The sequence below is a fragment of the Schistocerca nitens genome, chromosome 3 (genome assembly GCF_023898315.1).
Source record: "Schistocerca nitens isolate TAMUIC-IGC-003100 chromosome 3, iqSchNite1.1, whole genome shotgun sequence".
Classification (NCBI taxonomy): domain Eukaryota; kingdom Metazoa; phylum Arthropoda; class Insecta; order Orthoptera; family Acrididae; genus Schistocerca; species Schistocerca nitens.
In genome coordinates this window covers 565,450,486-565,466,045 of record NC_064616.1, presented here as the reverse complement: position 1 = coordinate 565,466,045, position 15,560 = coordinate 565,450,486, and the positions used below count along the sequence as shown (strand labels likewise).

The window sequence follows — 15,560 nt, the reverse complement described above, 5'->3', positions numbered from 1 at the left end:
TGTGGTATGTACCAGGTGCATAAAGTCGAGAAACGTTAATGGTAATGGTACGTTGACTTCTGAAGCTGCATGTTTCCGCTGTAGCGCATAGAAATACCACTGAATACTTGAAGGTTTATATACCAGCAACACTTGTCAGTCCCAGGAGAGACACTTCTTTTCTCCAAAACATAATACGCTTTTGGTGGCAACTCGGGTGAGTCATACAGTACTTACAGAAATTTGCTGACACGCAGTATGCAGCTTAGTATTTCAGCAGGGTTACATCTATTATGCTAGTTTCATGACTCTTGTTAATACTGCTTGCATCCTATGAGATTATTACAGGAGCACTTTGCATAAGGGGTTATTCGATAAAAGTTCATACACTGCTCAGTAACGTAGAATACAACAAAGGCGGTAATAATGAAAATTAAGTATTGTGATGTATGATGAACAAACTATATGTATAATCTCTCAGTGTAGCACCAGCTCAACACAAATGTAGAGCGGATGTCAACGGAGTCAGTGAGCCGGCCGGTGTGGCCGAGCGGTTCTAGGCGCTTCAGTCCGGAACCGCGTGACCGCTACGGTCGCAGGTTCGAATCCTGCCTCGGGCATGGATGTGTGTGATGTCCTTAGGGTAGTTAGGTTTAAGTAGTTTTAAGTTAGGGTACTGATGACCCCAGAAGTTAAGTCCCTTATTGCTCAGAGCCATTTGAACCATTTTGAACTGAGTCAGTGAGCCATTAATACTGCGAATCATCAGATCGACAATTGCTTAAGACGTCGTGGAATCTGAACTGCTCTGTTTAGCAGCTGGAAGGTAATTATGTTTAGGCATTTTATGTTTTGTTGTGATTATGATGTTTCAAGTGAGAATTTTTGTTGCTGTGAACTCACGTAAGTACAAGTACTGAAGTGTGGTGTAATTTGTTTCCAACTAGTCGACGGGCTTCATGTGTGTAACAGCGTGTCCTGAGGTGTCAACCATCTACAGGAAGGATCTTCAGTGTCTTCAGCAAACCAGTTGCTTGTTGACGCAACTGCGGTGGCAGGTGATCCCCTCTCACACGTACAACTGATAGCAGCCTGGGGCGGCTCCAGTGGCTTAAGCTTCGCCGTTAAAGGCGAAATGAAATTTTTATAGTGGTATTTTCATAAGTAAATTAGAAGAATTATAAGGCAGCGGTTTTATCTTGTTTCTAACTTTTTAGCGACTGGAGCCGCTCCTGCATTGACAAATGTATTGATCGTTTGTCAGAAAAAAATACTCTTGTAATACCTGGCTGTAGAATCAGTTCTGTCAGTGTTGCATGCAGTACAGTTGTTGCGCATCTGTCTGTCGCTGTAAATAACATTTCCTCTAACGGAAGGACTAATTCGTTTATCATTTGGATGTGGTAGGTACTTGCAAAACAGACTGCGATCATTTAAAGTTCTCGAAAGCTTGCACAGTGCTTGAAAAACAAGCGACCAACTTTTTCTTTCGAACACGGTGGATGATACTGCCATTTCTAAAACTGATAGTAAGCTGTGTTTCAAAAATATCTCGTTGGGAACTGCTTCTGCAAGAACGTTTCGGAATAATCTAGAAGTACTGCTGTAAATGTTGCTGACAGGAACAAAATATGGAATATCCCTTGTTCAGACTTGAGTTGCCGAACTGGAAAGACTACATTAAAATGAAGTGGCTGAACGTTAACCTTAAATCTGATATGTACAAAATTGTACTCATTAGCGATGTACCCATTGTAATGAATGTTCGTGACCTGCTGAAAATATCAACCGGAGGTTGAACCTGGATCCCTGCGGACAGCTCGCTGCCAGTGACGCCATCCTAACGAACCTCACATTCCTCTTGAAGGTTTCAAGAAAGAATCGCGGCAACGTTGGAACCTCTGTTGAGTTCGTAATGTTGGAAACGGCCCAGTGACAAGTTGCAACTCAGTGTTCCGATAGCGGAATTCGTAGCACACCTCCTCCAGGAGGCCAGAGTGCGAGCTAGACTACTGGCCTATTACACATTTCTAAGTTGTAAAAAAAATTTAAAAAGAAATTGAGAATTAAATCACATTTTTGCTTTTCATGCAATTATGTCACTTCCCGCCGTTTTTTGTTTGCTTCCTCTCCTAAGAAGCAAGATTTGAAATGAATCTGCGTCGCAGGAATGATAGGTAACGTAATCTAAAAAGCTGTAGTATGTTTCCTGAACTGCGTCACACAGATGCCATACAGCGGTTTCCTACAACTAATTGTAAGTTCTGCTTGTGCAGACGGTGACGGCTGTTTCCGTCAGAGCATCGTGCGTCTGGCTAACGTCTACGTTCATAGATTCTGGTCGCTCAGTGGTCTTATGCTTCCGTAGTAAAAGCTTCAAAATACAGTTATCTGAAAACGACAGTGATGTTAAGAATGAGATCCGGTACTACTTCTTCGACTTACGAAAGAAGTGACACAAAGACTCGTTACCAGTATGTGCCCATCTTTAAAGCCAGATAATTTTCCACTTGTATCAGTCTTACTGCATAACTGTTTGATGCTGTGGCAGCTATATCCGTATGTGCAGTGCATAACAGAAATGAGGCAGTCGGACGGGGAAACGTTGCAGCAATTTTGACTCGTGTATTTTGTGTCGATGCGCCGACATCTCTAGGGTTGTATCACTTTAAACTTCGTACATAAGCCGCCCTCACGAGGTATATGAAAGCTAACGTAAAAATGGTGCGGGATGAATTCAATTGCGTCATATCGTAGGAATATCACTTTGCGTCAAATTCGCAATAAGTCCTGTCAGATTTCGGTAAATCACTACAGAACATGAACCAGATTGACGATTGTTTTCTACGTCACACGCTGAACCGCCATGTTGGAATACAGCTCACTAATCTAAATTGTCATATTTGGTGGCTTTTGTATTAGAACTTGCAAAGAATCAAACATGCTGATTCAGTGCTCCACAATATTGAAAACACACAAAAGATGCGTTTTTCGTACCATTTTTTTACAATAAAATGTCAGATAATGGTATGTCAGTGGTTAAAATGCCTACTATATATGTAAATGCAAAGGTGTGGGATGCGGATTATAAACGTGTCCAGATGTTCTAATCAACCAATGTAAACAATCTGACCCAAAAATATCTGGACACCTGTTAGTGTACATTAATGTGGGATGTGTGCACATTTCGTCATTATGACGGATTGAATTCTGCTGAAGATGTTTTCAGTGAGGTGTCTGAACGTCTGCAGAGAAATGTTGGCCCATTCCTCCTTCAGAGCCGAAACCAGATAGGGTAGTGATGTTGAACGTTGGGGTGTGGAGCAAAGTCGACGTTCTAACGCGTCCCAAATATGTTCTTTTATGCTCAGTTAGATACTCTGGGGAGGCCAGCCAATTTCAGGAATGTTATTGCCCATAAATCATTGCCTATAGGGTGCACTGTTACGCTGATACAATCAGTGACAGTCTCTGAACTGTTCACCTCCTCCGTACTTCACTGCTGGCACTACAACGTATGGCAGGCATTTGTCAAAACCCTTCCATCGGATTCACGCAGGGTATAACGTGATTCATCACTCAAAATTATTCGTTTCCAGTCATCCAGTGTCCAGGGGCGTCACTCTTCACATTACCTCAACCTTCATTTAGCACCGACTACAGAAATGCGGGGATGTGCTCTACCATTGTACCCCAATCTTTTGAACTCGCGCGCACAGTTATTCTGTTAGCTGGAGTGTTGGTAGCACTTTAAGAACTTAAGTCACTCCTCTAGCTGATTTCATGCAATTTTATCTCAACAATGCTCGACGATCGGTGCATGAGGTCTGCTAGGTCTTGGCTTAGCTGTGGTTGTTCATTCACGTTTCCATTTAATGAAATGTCCCTGATGGGTTGATTACACAGGTGACATTCAATGACGGGTCCACGTTCGAAGTCACAGAGACCTGACTTATCCACTCAGCTCTTACCGGTTTTCTACCGATAACACAATATTCCTCGCCTCCATTTATACTGGCAACCCGCCTCTAGTAACGTCCAGCGGTCAATTCCGCATTACATGGGTGTATTCCCCCATGAACAATGGACCTTGCCGTTGGTGGGGAGGCTTGCGTGCCTCAGCGATACAGATGGCCGTACCGTAGGTGCAACCACAACGGAGGGGTATCTGTTGAGAGGCCAGACAAACATGTGGTTCCTGAAGAGGGGCAGCAGCCTTTTCAGTAGTTGCAGGGGCAACAGTCTGGATGATTGACTGATCTGGCCTTGTAACATTAACCAAAACGGCCTTGCTGTGCTGGTACTGCGAACGGCTGAAAGCAAGGGGAAACTACAGCCGTAATTTTTCCCGAGGACATGCAGCTTTACTGTATGATTAAATGATGATGGCGTCCTCTTGGGTAAAATATTCCGGAGGTAAAATAGTCCCCCATTCGGATCTCCGGGCGGGGACTACTCAAGAGGACGTCGTTATCAGGAGAAAGAAAACTGGCATTCTACGGATCGGAGCGTGGAATGTCAGATCCCTTAATCGGGCAGGTAGGTTAGAAAATTTAAAAAGGGAAATGGATAGGTTAAAGTTAGATATAGTGGGAATTAGTGAAGTTCGGTGGCAGGAGGAACAAGACTTTTGGTCAGGTGATTACAGGGTTATAAATACAAAATCAAATAGGGGTAATGCAGGAGTAGGTTTAATAATGAATAAAAAAAATAGGAGTGCGGGTTAGCTACTACAAACAGCATAGTGAACGCATTATTGTGGCCAAGATAGACTCGAAGCCCACGCCTACTACAGTAGTACAAGTTTATATGCCAACTAGCTCTGCAGATGATGAAGAAATTGATGAAATGTATGACGAGATAAAAGAAATTATTCAGGTAGTGAAGGGAGACGAAAATTTAATAGTCATGGGTGACTGGAATTCGTCAGTAGGAAAAGGGAGAGAAGGAAACATAGTAGGTGAATATGGATTGGGGGGAAGAAATGAAAGAGGAAGCCGCCTTGTAGAATTTTGCACAGAGCATAACTTAATCGTAGCTAACACTTGGTTCAAGAATCATAAAAGAAGGTTGTATACCTGGAAGAATCCTGGAGATACTAATAGGTATCAGATAGATTATATAATGGTAAGACAGAGATTTAGGAACCAGGTTTTAAATTGTAAGACATTTCCAGGGGCAGATGTGGATTCTGACCACAATCTATTGGTTATGAACTGCAGATTGAAACTGAAGAAACTGCAAAAAGGTGGGAATTTAAGGAGATGGGACCTGGATAAACTGAAAGAACCAGAGGTTGTAGAGGGATTCAGGGAGAGCATAAGGGAACAATTGACAGGAATGGGGGAAAGAAATACAGTAGAAGAAGAATGGGTAGCTCTGAGGGATGAAGTAGTGAAGGCAGCAGAGGATCAAGTAGGTAAAAAGACGAGGGCTAATAGAAATCCTTGGGTAACAGAAGAAATATTGAATTTAATTGATGAAAGGAGAAAATATAAAAATGCAGTAAATGAAGCAGGCAAAAGGGAATACAAACGTCTCACAAATGAGATCGACAGAAAGTGCAAAATGGCTAAGCAGGGATGGCTAGAGGACAAATGTAAGGATGTAGTGGCTTGTCTCACTAGGGGTAAGATAGATACTGCTTACAGGAAAATTAAAGAGACCTTTGGAGAGAAGAGAACCACTTGTATGAATATCAAGAGCTCAGATGGCTACCCAGTTCTAAGCAAAGAAGGGAAGGCAGAAAGGTGGAAGGAGTATATAGAGGGTTTATACAAGGGCGATGTACTTGAGGACAATATTATGGAAATGGAAGAGGATGTAGATGAAATGGGAGATAAGATACTGCGTGAAGAGTTTGACAGAGCACTGAAAGACCTGAGTCGAAACAAGGCCCCGGGAGTAGACAACATTCCATCAGAACTACTGATGGCCTTGGGAGAGCCAGTCATGACAAAACTCTACCATCTGGTGAGCAAGATGTATGAGACAGGCGAAATACCCACAGACTTCAAGAAGAATATAATAATTCCAATCCCAAAGAAAGCAGGTGTTGACAGATGTGAAAATTACCGAACTATCAGTTTAATAAGTCACAGCTGCAAAATACTAACGCGAATTCTTTACAGACGAATGGAAAAACTGGTAGAAGCGGACGTCGGGGAAGATCAGTTTGGATTCCGTAGAAATGTTGGAACACGTGAGGCAATACTAACCTTACGACTTATCTTAGAAGAAAGATTAAGAAAAGGCAAACCTACGTTTCTAGCATTTGTAGACTTAGAGAAAGCTTTTGACAACGTTAACTGGAATACTCTCTTTCAAATTCTGAAGGTGGCAGGGGTAAAATACAGGGAGCGAAAGGCTATTTACAATTTGTACGGAAACCAGATGGCAGTTATAAGAGTCGAGGGGTATGAAAGAGAAGCAGTGGTTGGGAAGGGAGTGAGACAGGGTTGTAGCCTATCCCCGATGTTATTCAATCTGTATATTGAGCAAGCAGTAAAGGAAACAAAAGAAAAATTCCGAGTAGGTATTAAAATTCATGGAGAAGAAGTAAAAACTTTGAGGTTTGCCGATGACATTGTAATTCTGTCAGAGACAGCAAAGGACTTGGAAGAGCAGTTGAACGGAATGGATAGTGTCTTGAAAAGAGGATATAAGATGAACATCAACAAAAGCAAAACGAGGATAATGGAATGCAGTCAAATTAAATCGGGTGATGCTGAGGGGATTAGATTAGGAAATGAGACACTTAAAGTAGTAAAGGAGTTTTGCTATTTAGGGAGTAAAATAACTGATGATGGTCGAAGTAGAGAGGATATAAAATGTAGACTGGCAATGGCAAGGAAATCGTTTCTGAAGAAGAGAAATTTGTTAAGAGCGAGTATAGATTTAAGTGTCAGGAAGTCGTTTCTGAAAGTATTGGTATGGAGTGTAGCCATGTATGGAAGTGAAACATGGACGATAAATAGTTTGGACAAGAAGAGAATAGAAGCTTTTGAAATGTGGTGCTACAGAAGAATGCTGAAGATAAGGTGGGTAGATCACATAACTAATGAGGAGGTATTGAATAGGATTGGGGAGAAGAGAAGTTTGTGGCACAACTTGACTAGAAGAAGGGATCGGTTGGTAGGACATGTTTTGAGGCATCAAGGGATCACAAATTTAGCATTGGAGGGCACCGTGGATGGTAAAAATCGTAGAGGGAGACCAAGAGATCAATACACTAAGCAGATTCAGAAGGATGTAGGTTGCAGTAGGTACTGGGAGATGAAGATGCTTGCACAGGATAGAGTAGCATGGAGAGCTGCATCAAACCAGTCTCAGGACTGAAGACCACAACAACAACATGCTGATAGTTCCGATTAGGTAGAGACGAAACTTGTTTCCCTATCTGCCAAGTTCATCTCAAACAAGCAACTTAAAACTACATACCGTGATCACGTTTGTATTATTTGTGCCACAAAATATTTATTAGCACACTGCGCTATAAAGTAGGGGACCCATGTTCGATTCTTGCTTGAACATCAAATGACAGTTGTGAGTGATGTTAATATAACTATTTCGCGCAGGTACGTTTTCAGGAGCAAAATCTGTATATTTGGCGCGTCAGATGTAGCAGATAACCGCGTTTAGGTAGCGCTACAGTCGCAGCTTAGTGACGAGCATGTCCTGTGTGATAGTTTCAAGCGCTGACCGACCTCGCTGCAAACGTCATCCGTGTCCTGGTCCGCATTAGTTTTCTTGTCGCCGTCTTTTCTAAAACTTCAGAGAAAATTAATTATGAGAGATCCATAGCACACTGACCTACTGACGGATTGCTGCTATATTAGTTGCCCAAGGCGTCAGTTAGACGGCCGTATTTACAGACTCCCAGACTGGACAGGTTTTCTGGAGGCAAGTGTTTCTTGTTTCGTGAGTTCAGTACTGGCTTGTAGGACGACCATATTTAATCATCATCATATGCCGACAAGAGTGTGATTATGAAATGATACGAAATATTATGACTGGCAATCATCGGCACATACTGAAACGTGGTGGTTACGTTCACCGTAATAGTAATCTTAATATCTTCATTATGGGAGCTGTTCATTATTCTAATGGTCCCGTGACATGGAAAACAAGCTTTTCAGTTCTAAATTCACAAACTAAAACTATTACCGACATTAATATCAAACGAATAGTAGTATTTGCTGTGCAGCTCAAATGCCACTCTGATACGGTGTTTTATTATTAACTTTCTTCTGCCTCTGTACTAAGCTGATGGCTTTCATCCATGTATATTTGGTCGATATTGACTGTAACTGCCATGTTTGGCGACGGAACTATTGTGTTCAGTTACAAAGGGTAAGTTGTATATAAAGTTTAATAAGAGAAATTTCTTTCGGCCTTAGAAGAAAAAAAAACTAATTGCCAGTTGGTTCTAATTTCTCCTGTAACTAATACGTTAGTATTATACATACAAATAGAGGTGGCAGTGCTTCGCACAGTGACAAAATCCGTGACAATGGAAAGTTCCGCATACTATGCGGTGACGTTCGTACTGCATCCCTTTCACTAAATTACTTGCTATTCTCAGAACAGTCCATCAGCCCCAAAGAAAGCGTACTCTATGCTCGTACTCTTAAGGATTAGAACAACAGTGACGAAATTAGTCGCAGGAAGGTTCTTCGTTTATGTTATACATCAGAATGACAGTTTTAATGGACTCTAATACGCTTTTCATGCCGGCGATTTTTCAGCCGGATTTGATTAATCGTTGCACATTGATGCGTGAGGAATGGCTTCGGTAAAACGAGGTAGGAAAATTTGTCATAGACAAGGACTTCCGTGCATGCGCTTATGTGTACTTGTGTTTGTGCTCACGTCATGTAGTGTTCTTGCTTTGATTAACGCTTCATGTGATGTCTTCCTTTCTTTTTGTTCTTCATAAATTATAGATCTTATATATAAATTACAAATCTTAAATGTGTGGTGGGGCGGGGGGGGGGGGGGGGAGGGGAGGGCGAATTCAGGTTTGGTCACATCGATATTTTTTTGCTATGTAAATATACAGGGTGAGCCATATAAAATGGTAACATAAAATAATTTTGAAGAAGTAGGATTTACAAGATTTTCGACAAGTAATCCTATGCGGTGAGACTAGTATTTTGAAGTAAGGTCAGTAGTGACACTGCTTTCATTGCATTAGAAATCACCCAAAAAGAAATATTAACTGTTTGTATGTTTGATATGTTGTGCGATAAAAATTTCTCTCAGGGAGGTGGAAATACACTAACGGAAAAAACTCGCAGCACCAAGGAGTCGTTGTGCGACATTAACGAAAGTTGGTAGGGGTGTTCCTACATCTGAAAGATGTCTGTTCACATTTCGCGCCAGTCGTATAAGAGTGGCGCTAGTAGCGCCACTATGAGAATGCAAATCAGGTTTGCTTCAAGTAAACACTGTACCGGTCGTGAGTGTACCGGTCGTGAGCGTCAATTATCTTTGAGATTGGACATGGTGTGTTGATGTTAGTAAAGAATGTCTTAAAGGTGACAAAGACGCCATTATAAACACCTCACTGAGTTTGAACGAGGTCATGTAATAGGGCTATGAGAAGCTGGATGTTCCTTCTGCTGTACTGCAGAAAGACTTGGCAACAATGTAACCAATGTACGTGATCGTTGGCAGTGGTGGTCACGAGCGTGTACGGTCACAAGAAGCCCGGGCTCCGGCCGACCACGAGGCCTCTGGTGCGTCGTACTGCATCTGCAACAGCAATTTCAGCAGTACTTCGCATCACAGTGACACAACGAACTGTTAAAAATCGGGTACTTGAAGGAGAGCTCCGAGCCAGACGCTCTGTAACGTGCATTCCACTGACCCTAAACCACCCCCATTTGCGACTACATTATTGTCAAGCGAGAGCTCATTGGACGGCAAGGTGGAGGTCTGATGTGTTTTCTCATGAAAACTGGTGTCAGTAATTGGCCGTGTGTTGGTTAGAAGCAAGCCAGTTGTGGGCTGCAACTAACCTATCTGCGCGCTGGACACACTGGACCTATACCCAGAGTTACCGTCTTGGATGCGATTTCGTATGACAGCAGAAGCACTGTCGTGGTTATCCCACTTCATTCTGGTGATTCGACCTGTTGTGCAGCCATTCATGAACAGCATTCCAGGAGGGTTTTCCAACAGGATAATGCTCGCTCACATACCGCTGTTGTAACCGAGCATGGTCGACAGTGTGTTGACATGTTGTCTTGGCTTACTCGATCATCAGATCTGTCTCCAGTCGAACATATATGGAACATCATTGGACGACAGCTCCAGCGTCATTCACAAACACCATTAACTGTCTCTGTATTTACCGCCCAAGTGCAACAGGCGTGGAACTCCTTCCAACGAATTGACATCAGGCACCTGTAAAACACAATGCATGCACGTTTGCATGCTTGCTTTCAACACTGTGGCGGTTGCACTGGTTATTAATGTACATTTGCAGTAGTTTATTGCGCGAGTACATTAACCTGCGATCTTCCTGTGTTAATCTCTTCAGTATGTTATCTAGACAAATGCATTCCCGAAAATTGATGCCTCTACATTAGTTATTTTTTTGGTGTTGCGATTCTTTCTCCGTCAGTGTATGATAAATGTGAAGGTCAAATCTGCTGACCAGTGTAGGTCTTCCTTCGTTATCCGATGTTTACGTGGAAAACGGGCGGAATCATGCAGTGCTGGCACACTCGGCCCTTACTTTTTGTACTTGGTGCGGCTGGTTTTTTGATAAATTTCTGCGCAAGAGGCTATACAATACAGGGTGGAGTAAAGCAAAGTGATCATAAGGTCAGAGGAGGGTAGAAGATAAGAAACTGACGACGACGACGACGACGACGACGTCAGTAGTAGTAGAACAGTGTGTCTCGAGAAGCGGTGTTGATATTGACGTCGGCGTAAGATGGCAAGCCGGCCGGGGTGGCCGAGCGGTTCTAGGCGCTACCGTCTATAACTGCGCGACCGCTACGGTCGCAGGTTCGAATCCTGCCTCGGGCATGGATGTGTCTGATGTCCTTAAGTTAGTTAGGTTTATGTAGTTCTAAGTTCTAGGGGACTGATGACCTCAGATGTTAAGTCCCATAGCGCTCAGAGCCATTTGAACCATTTTTAAGATGGCAAGACTGTGTTTCCTACTTATACATTTGCACTGCGCTCCCTCTTCACGTAGAGTTGTGTGTTGTCTGTTGTATGTGGTGTCTTGTGTGTCGTGTTGTGTGTCGTGTGGAGTGGCGGCAACGAACGCGTGACGAACGACGCGGTGGCCTGTTGCAGCAAATCGAGCAAGCAGAAGCGATGCTGCGCGGCTTGCAGCGGTCGTGCCGCGCGCTGTTGGTGCAGACGGGCGCCGCGCCGCCGGACGCCAAGCCGCTGGCAGACAGCACCGACGCCGGCCTGGGGCCGGACGTCGACGCAGAAGACTCTGCGGCGCCTGCGGTGCTGCCGCTGCCTCTGGCCGACGCGCAGCGCGCGGACCAGTCGCCCGCCAAGCGCAGGACCGCCGCCGCGTCCAGGTCAGTCACAACTTCACTCTGTCCCGTCCAGGCCTCGTGATTTCTGCACCACTACTGCTACCAACATACATCTGAACCTCCTTCCTTTAGTCGAGCCTACCTCTACAATTTTGTACCCCTAGCACTTCCCTCCATTACCAAACTGACGATTCATTCGTGCCCCGGGAACTTAGTCATTTCTCTTCTTTCCAATTAGTTTCACTACCACCAATTAGTTATCCTATCTATCTAATCTACAACATTGTCCTGTAGCGCCACATTTCAAAGACCTTCTACCCTGTCAGTCCAAAACGTTTCGAGATTGGATTAACAAAAAAATATAGAAATGTTAAGACGGTGTTCTTGGTGCTTTAGGTATTCTACATAGTCTCCGTACACATGAATACATCGCACAGAACCTTCATAAAGCCTTGTGAAACGGTCACAAAAGTCCTTCTTTCGGATATTGTTAGACTCGCGCGTCACAGTCGCTTGGAAGTCGATTATGTCGTCAAAGCGTTGATCCGTTATGTGAATTTCTGCGATTTTTCTTTTTGTTGTAGGTTTGTATTGGTATCAGAGTCTCGTTACTCGTGATGATTTTTTTCTAGAAAAGAACTGTCCACGTTTTTTATTTCAATTGAGCCGCGGCAGATGGCCACGCGTTTGTTTTTGTACGGGAGTCTACGTGCGCGTTGCGAACTTTGCACACACTTTTCTCTTTTTCACAACATTCTAAAGAGTGTCTTGAACACTTGATTTAGAGATAATGTTCCGGTGCGATTTCTCACACACTGTTGACACACTACGACGGCACGTCCACTACTTAACACTACATGCTCACAACTGACTGGTCGAATGCACATTGTTGTTTACAGTTGGTAGTTCAAGCTGCCACCGTTGTTATTGCGATGACGCAGCTTACACACCTAGAATGAAATGAGTCTCGAAACTTCTTGGACGGATGGTTTATTCATCCTTGTCCGATACATTCAGAATAAACTTCCTAACCTTTAAATTTATGTTCGATGTTAACAGCCGACCGTTGTGGCCGTGAGGTTCTAGGCGCTTCATCCGTAACCACGCTGCTGCTACGGTCGCAGGTTCGAATCCTGCCTCGGGCATGGATGTGTATGATGTCCTTAGGTTTTTTAGGTTTAAGTAGTTCTAAGTCTAGAGGACTCATGACCTCAGATGTTAAGTCCCATAGTGCTCAGAGCCATTTGATGTTAACAAATTTGTTTTTCAGAAACGCCTTTCCTACTGTCGCCATTCTACTTGTTGTTTGCTCTCTAATTCAGCCATTGTCTCACAATCTGCTACTGAAATGGAAAATCCTTGATCTACTTCACTCGATGTTCGTATTACAACTTCTTTCCAAGACACTATCCATTCCGTTCAGCTGCTCTGCCAATTCCTTTCACGTCTCTTGAGAGGACTACACTGTAATCCGAAAACCGCACAGTTTTAATTTCTTTGTTGTGGTTCACACTAGACCTATAATTAAGCCAAGTAGCTTTTCTAAATGAGTAATCGGCAAGTGGGCGAGTGTGTCTTCGTATACGGTTTAGTGTGTTGTAATTTAAGTATACCAGCAGCAAGATAAATACCTGCACTTCGCGATAACGATGATAATGTTACCGATGACAGTGCCACTTAAGCGGACTTACTAAACACGATCTCCCGAAATTCCTTCATCAAAGCAGACAAGGTAAATATTCCAGAATTCGAATCAAGAACAGCTGCGAACATCAGTAATTCAGAAGTAGATACCCTCGATGTATCTAAACGACGTGAGTATCCTAACAGATGCAAATCTTCTAGTCCAGATCGTAACCCAATTGAATTTCTATCGGAATATGCTGATGAAATAACTCAATTTACAGCAGTCACATACAACCGCTCGCTGGACTAAAGATCACTACCTAAAAACTGCAAATCTGCATAGATCACAGAAATACACAAGAAAGGAAATAAAATTAATTTGATGAATTATAGGCCCGTATCTTTGACATGTATTTGTAGCAGGATTTTGGAATGTAAACCATGTTCGAACATTACGAAATACATCGAAGAACGCAATCTGACAGACAACCGGATTCAAAAAAATATCGCTCTTCTGGAACACAACTGACTCCCTGTTCACACGAATTATTGAGTGTTATCGACAGGCGATTTCGAATCGAATCTATTCATAGATTCCTAGAATCCTTCCAACACTGTTCTTCACAAGCGGCTTCTAATCAAATTGCATGCCTGTGGAGTATCGTCTCCGTTGTGCAACTGGATTAGTGAATTTCTGTCAGAAAGGTCGCAGTCATCGAGAAAATAGAACTGATTTCTGGCGTTCCCCAAGGTAGTGTTAAAGGCCCTCTACTGTTCCTTATCTATATAAAAGATTTAGGAGACAATCTGAGTAGCCGTCATCGGTTGTCTGCAAATCATGCTGTCGTTTATCGTCTAGTAAAGACATCAGAAGATCTAAACAAATTGCAAAACTATGTAGAAAAAATATCTCTGTGGTGCGAAAGTTTACAATCTACCCCAAATAATGGAAAGTGTGAGGTCATCCACATGAGTACTAAAAGGAGTCCGTTAAACTTTTGCTACACGATAAAGCTGTCAAATCTAAAGGCCGTAAATTCAAGTGAATATCTAGGTATTACAATTACGAACAGCTTAAATTGAAAAGAACACATAAAAAATTTTGTGTGGCAGGTGAACCAAAGACTGCGATTTATTTCAGAACACTTGGAAGATGCGACAGATCTACTTGTCCGACCTCTTTTGTAGTACTGCTTCGCGGCGAGGGGTCCTTACCAGATAGGATTAACGGAGTACATCGAGAAAGTTAAAGCAGAGCAGCACGTTTTGCATTATCGAGAAATAGGGGAGAGTGTGTCACTGACATGATACAGGATTAGGGGTGGACAAAATTAAAATAAAGGCGTTTCTCGCTGCGGCGGTATCTTCTCGCGAAATTTCAGTCATCAAATGTCTGCTCCGAATTCGAAAATACTTTTTTGCCGCTGACTCACACAGGGAGAAACGATTATTAACGAAATGAGGGAACTCAGACCTCGCACGGAAAGATACAGGTGTTAATTTTTTCCGTGCGCTAAAATAGAGAATAATTGTGGAGGTGGTTCGATGAACCCTCTGCCAGGCACTTAAGTGTGATTTGCTGAGTACACATGTAAAGGTAGATACAGGGAAACCCTCTGCCAAGCACTTAAGGGTGAACTGCAGAGAAGTCATATAGATGCAATACTGACTGCTGTGGAGTGAGCGGTGCATGATTATTCTGAGAGCGATGACGAATCAGGCAATGCATCTTGCAGCAAAGCTAATCTTAGGAGTGGAAGAAGATTTTAAAATGCCAAAGAAGGGAAAATGTGTACGAATGTAGATTCATCGAAGAGATTTGCGTCGAGCTGCGACTGTGGTTGCTTTGTTTCTGTACGGGTCACCTTTAACATACATAAGCAGTTACAAACTTGGTTATCGCTTCATTAATTTGTCGATCCATGTTACCATTGCACAGTAAACAGATTACTGAAAAGAGAGCGGAACGAAGATGGAGGACTAGTAGTTCGCTGTACTGAGCAGGTGATAGTGCCACCTTCGCTGCGTCATGCCAGTGAAGTTGCAGAGGGGGAAGCTATTGGACTATCTAGTATCCAACTCACTGAAGCGTTTTCTGAACTTCTGCCTAAATTATTTTGTCCACACACTTTTAGTAACTGAAAAACTGTACTCTTGACTAAATTACTGGCTTAGTGTGACCCAGTAGTAGGGGGTTCGAAATAGCCTCTGTCGTCTCGGGTATTGATGCGTGTAGTCCTGACTGGTAATCAATGGCATTCTGCGCAATTCCACGCAAATAATGTTACAGTTCCAAAACAGGACACACAGGCTTGATAATATTCAAATCTGGGAACTTATAATTTCAAGGGAGACGTGCTATTTCGTCGTCATGCTCTTCAAACAACTTTATTTTCAGGCACCTTTGTCGGAGCATTATCGTTTTAGAAAAGCTGCTTTCTA

The 15,560-nt window shown here is 42.9% G+C and overlaps 1 protein-coding gene across 1 annotated transcript in view; it reads left to right on the top strand.

Moving 5' to 3' along the window:
• Window positions 1-15,560, top strand: part of LOC126248471 (klarsicht protein) — an 892,903-nt gene that overhangs the window by 860,915 nt on the left and 16,428 nt on the right. Inside the window, exon 23 of the mRNA XM_049949484.1 lies at window positions 11,296-11,534. Within this exon, the coding sequence (XP_049805441.1) occupies window positions 11,296-11,534 (239 nt within the window). The remainder of the gene's footprint in view (window positions 1-11,295; window positions 11,535-15,560) is intronic.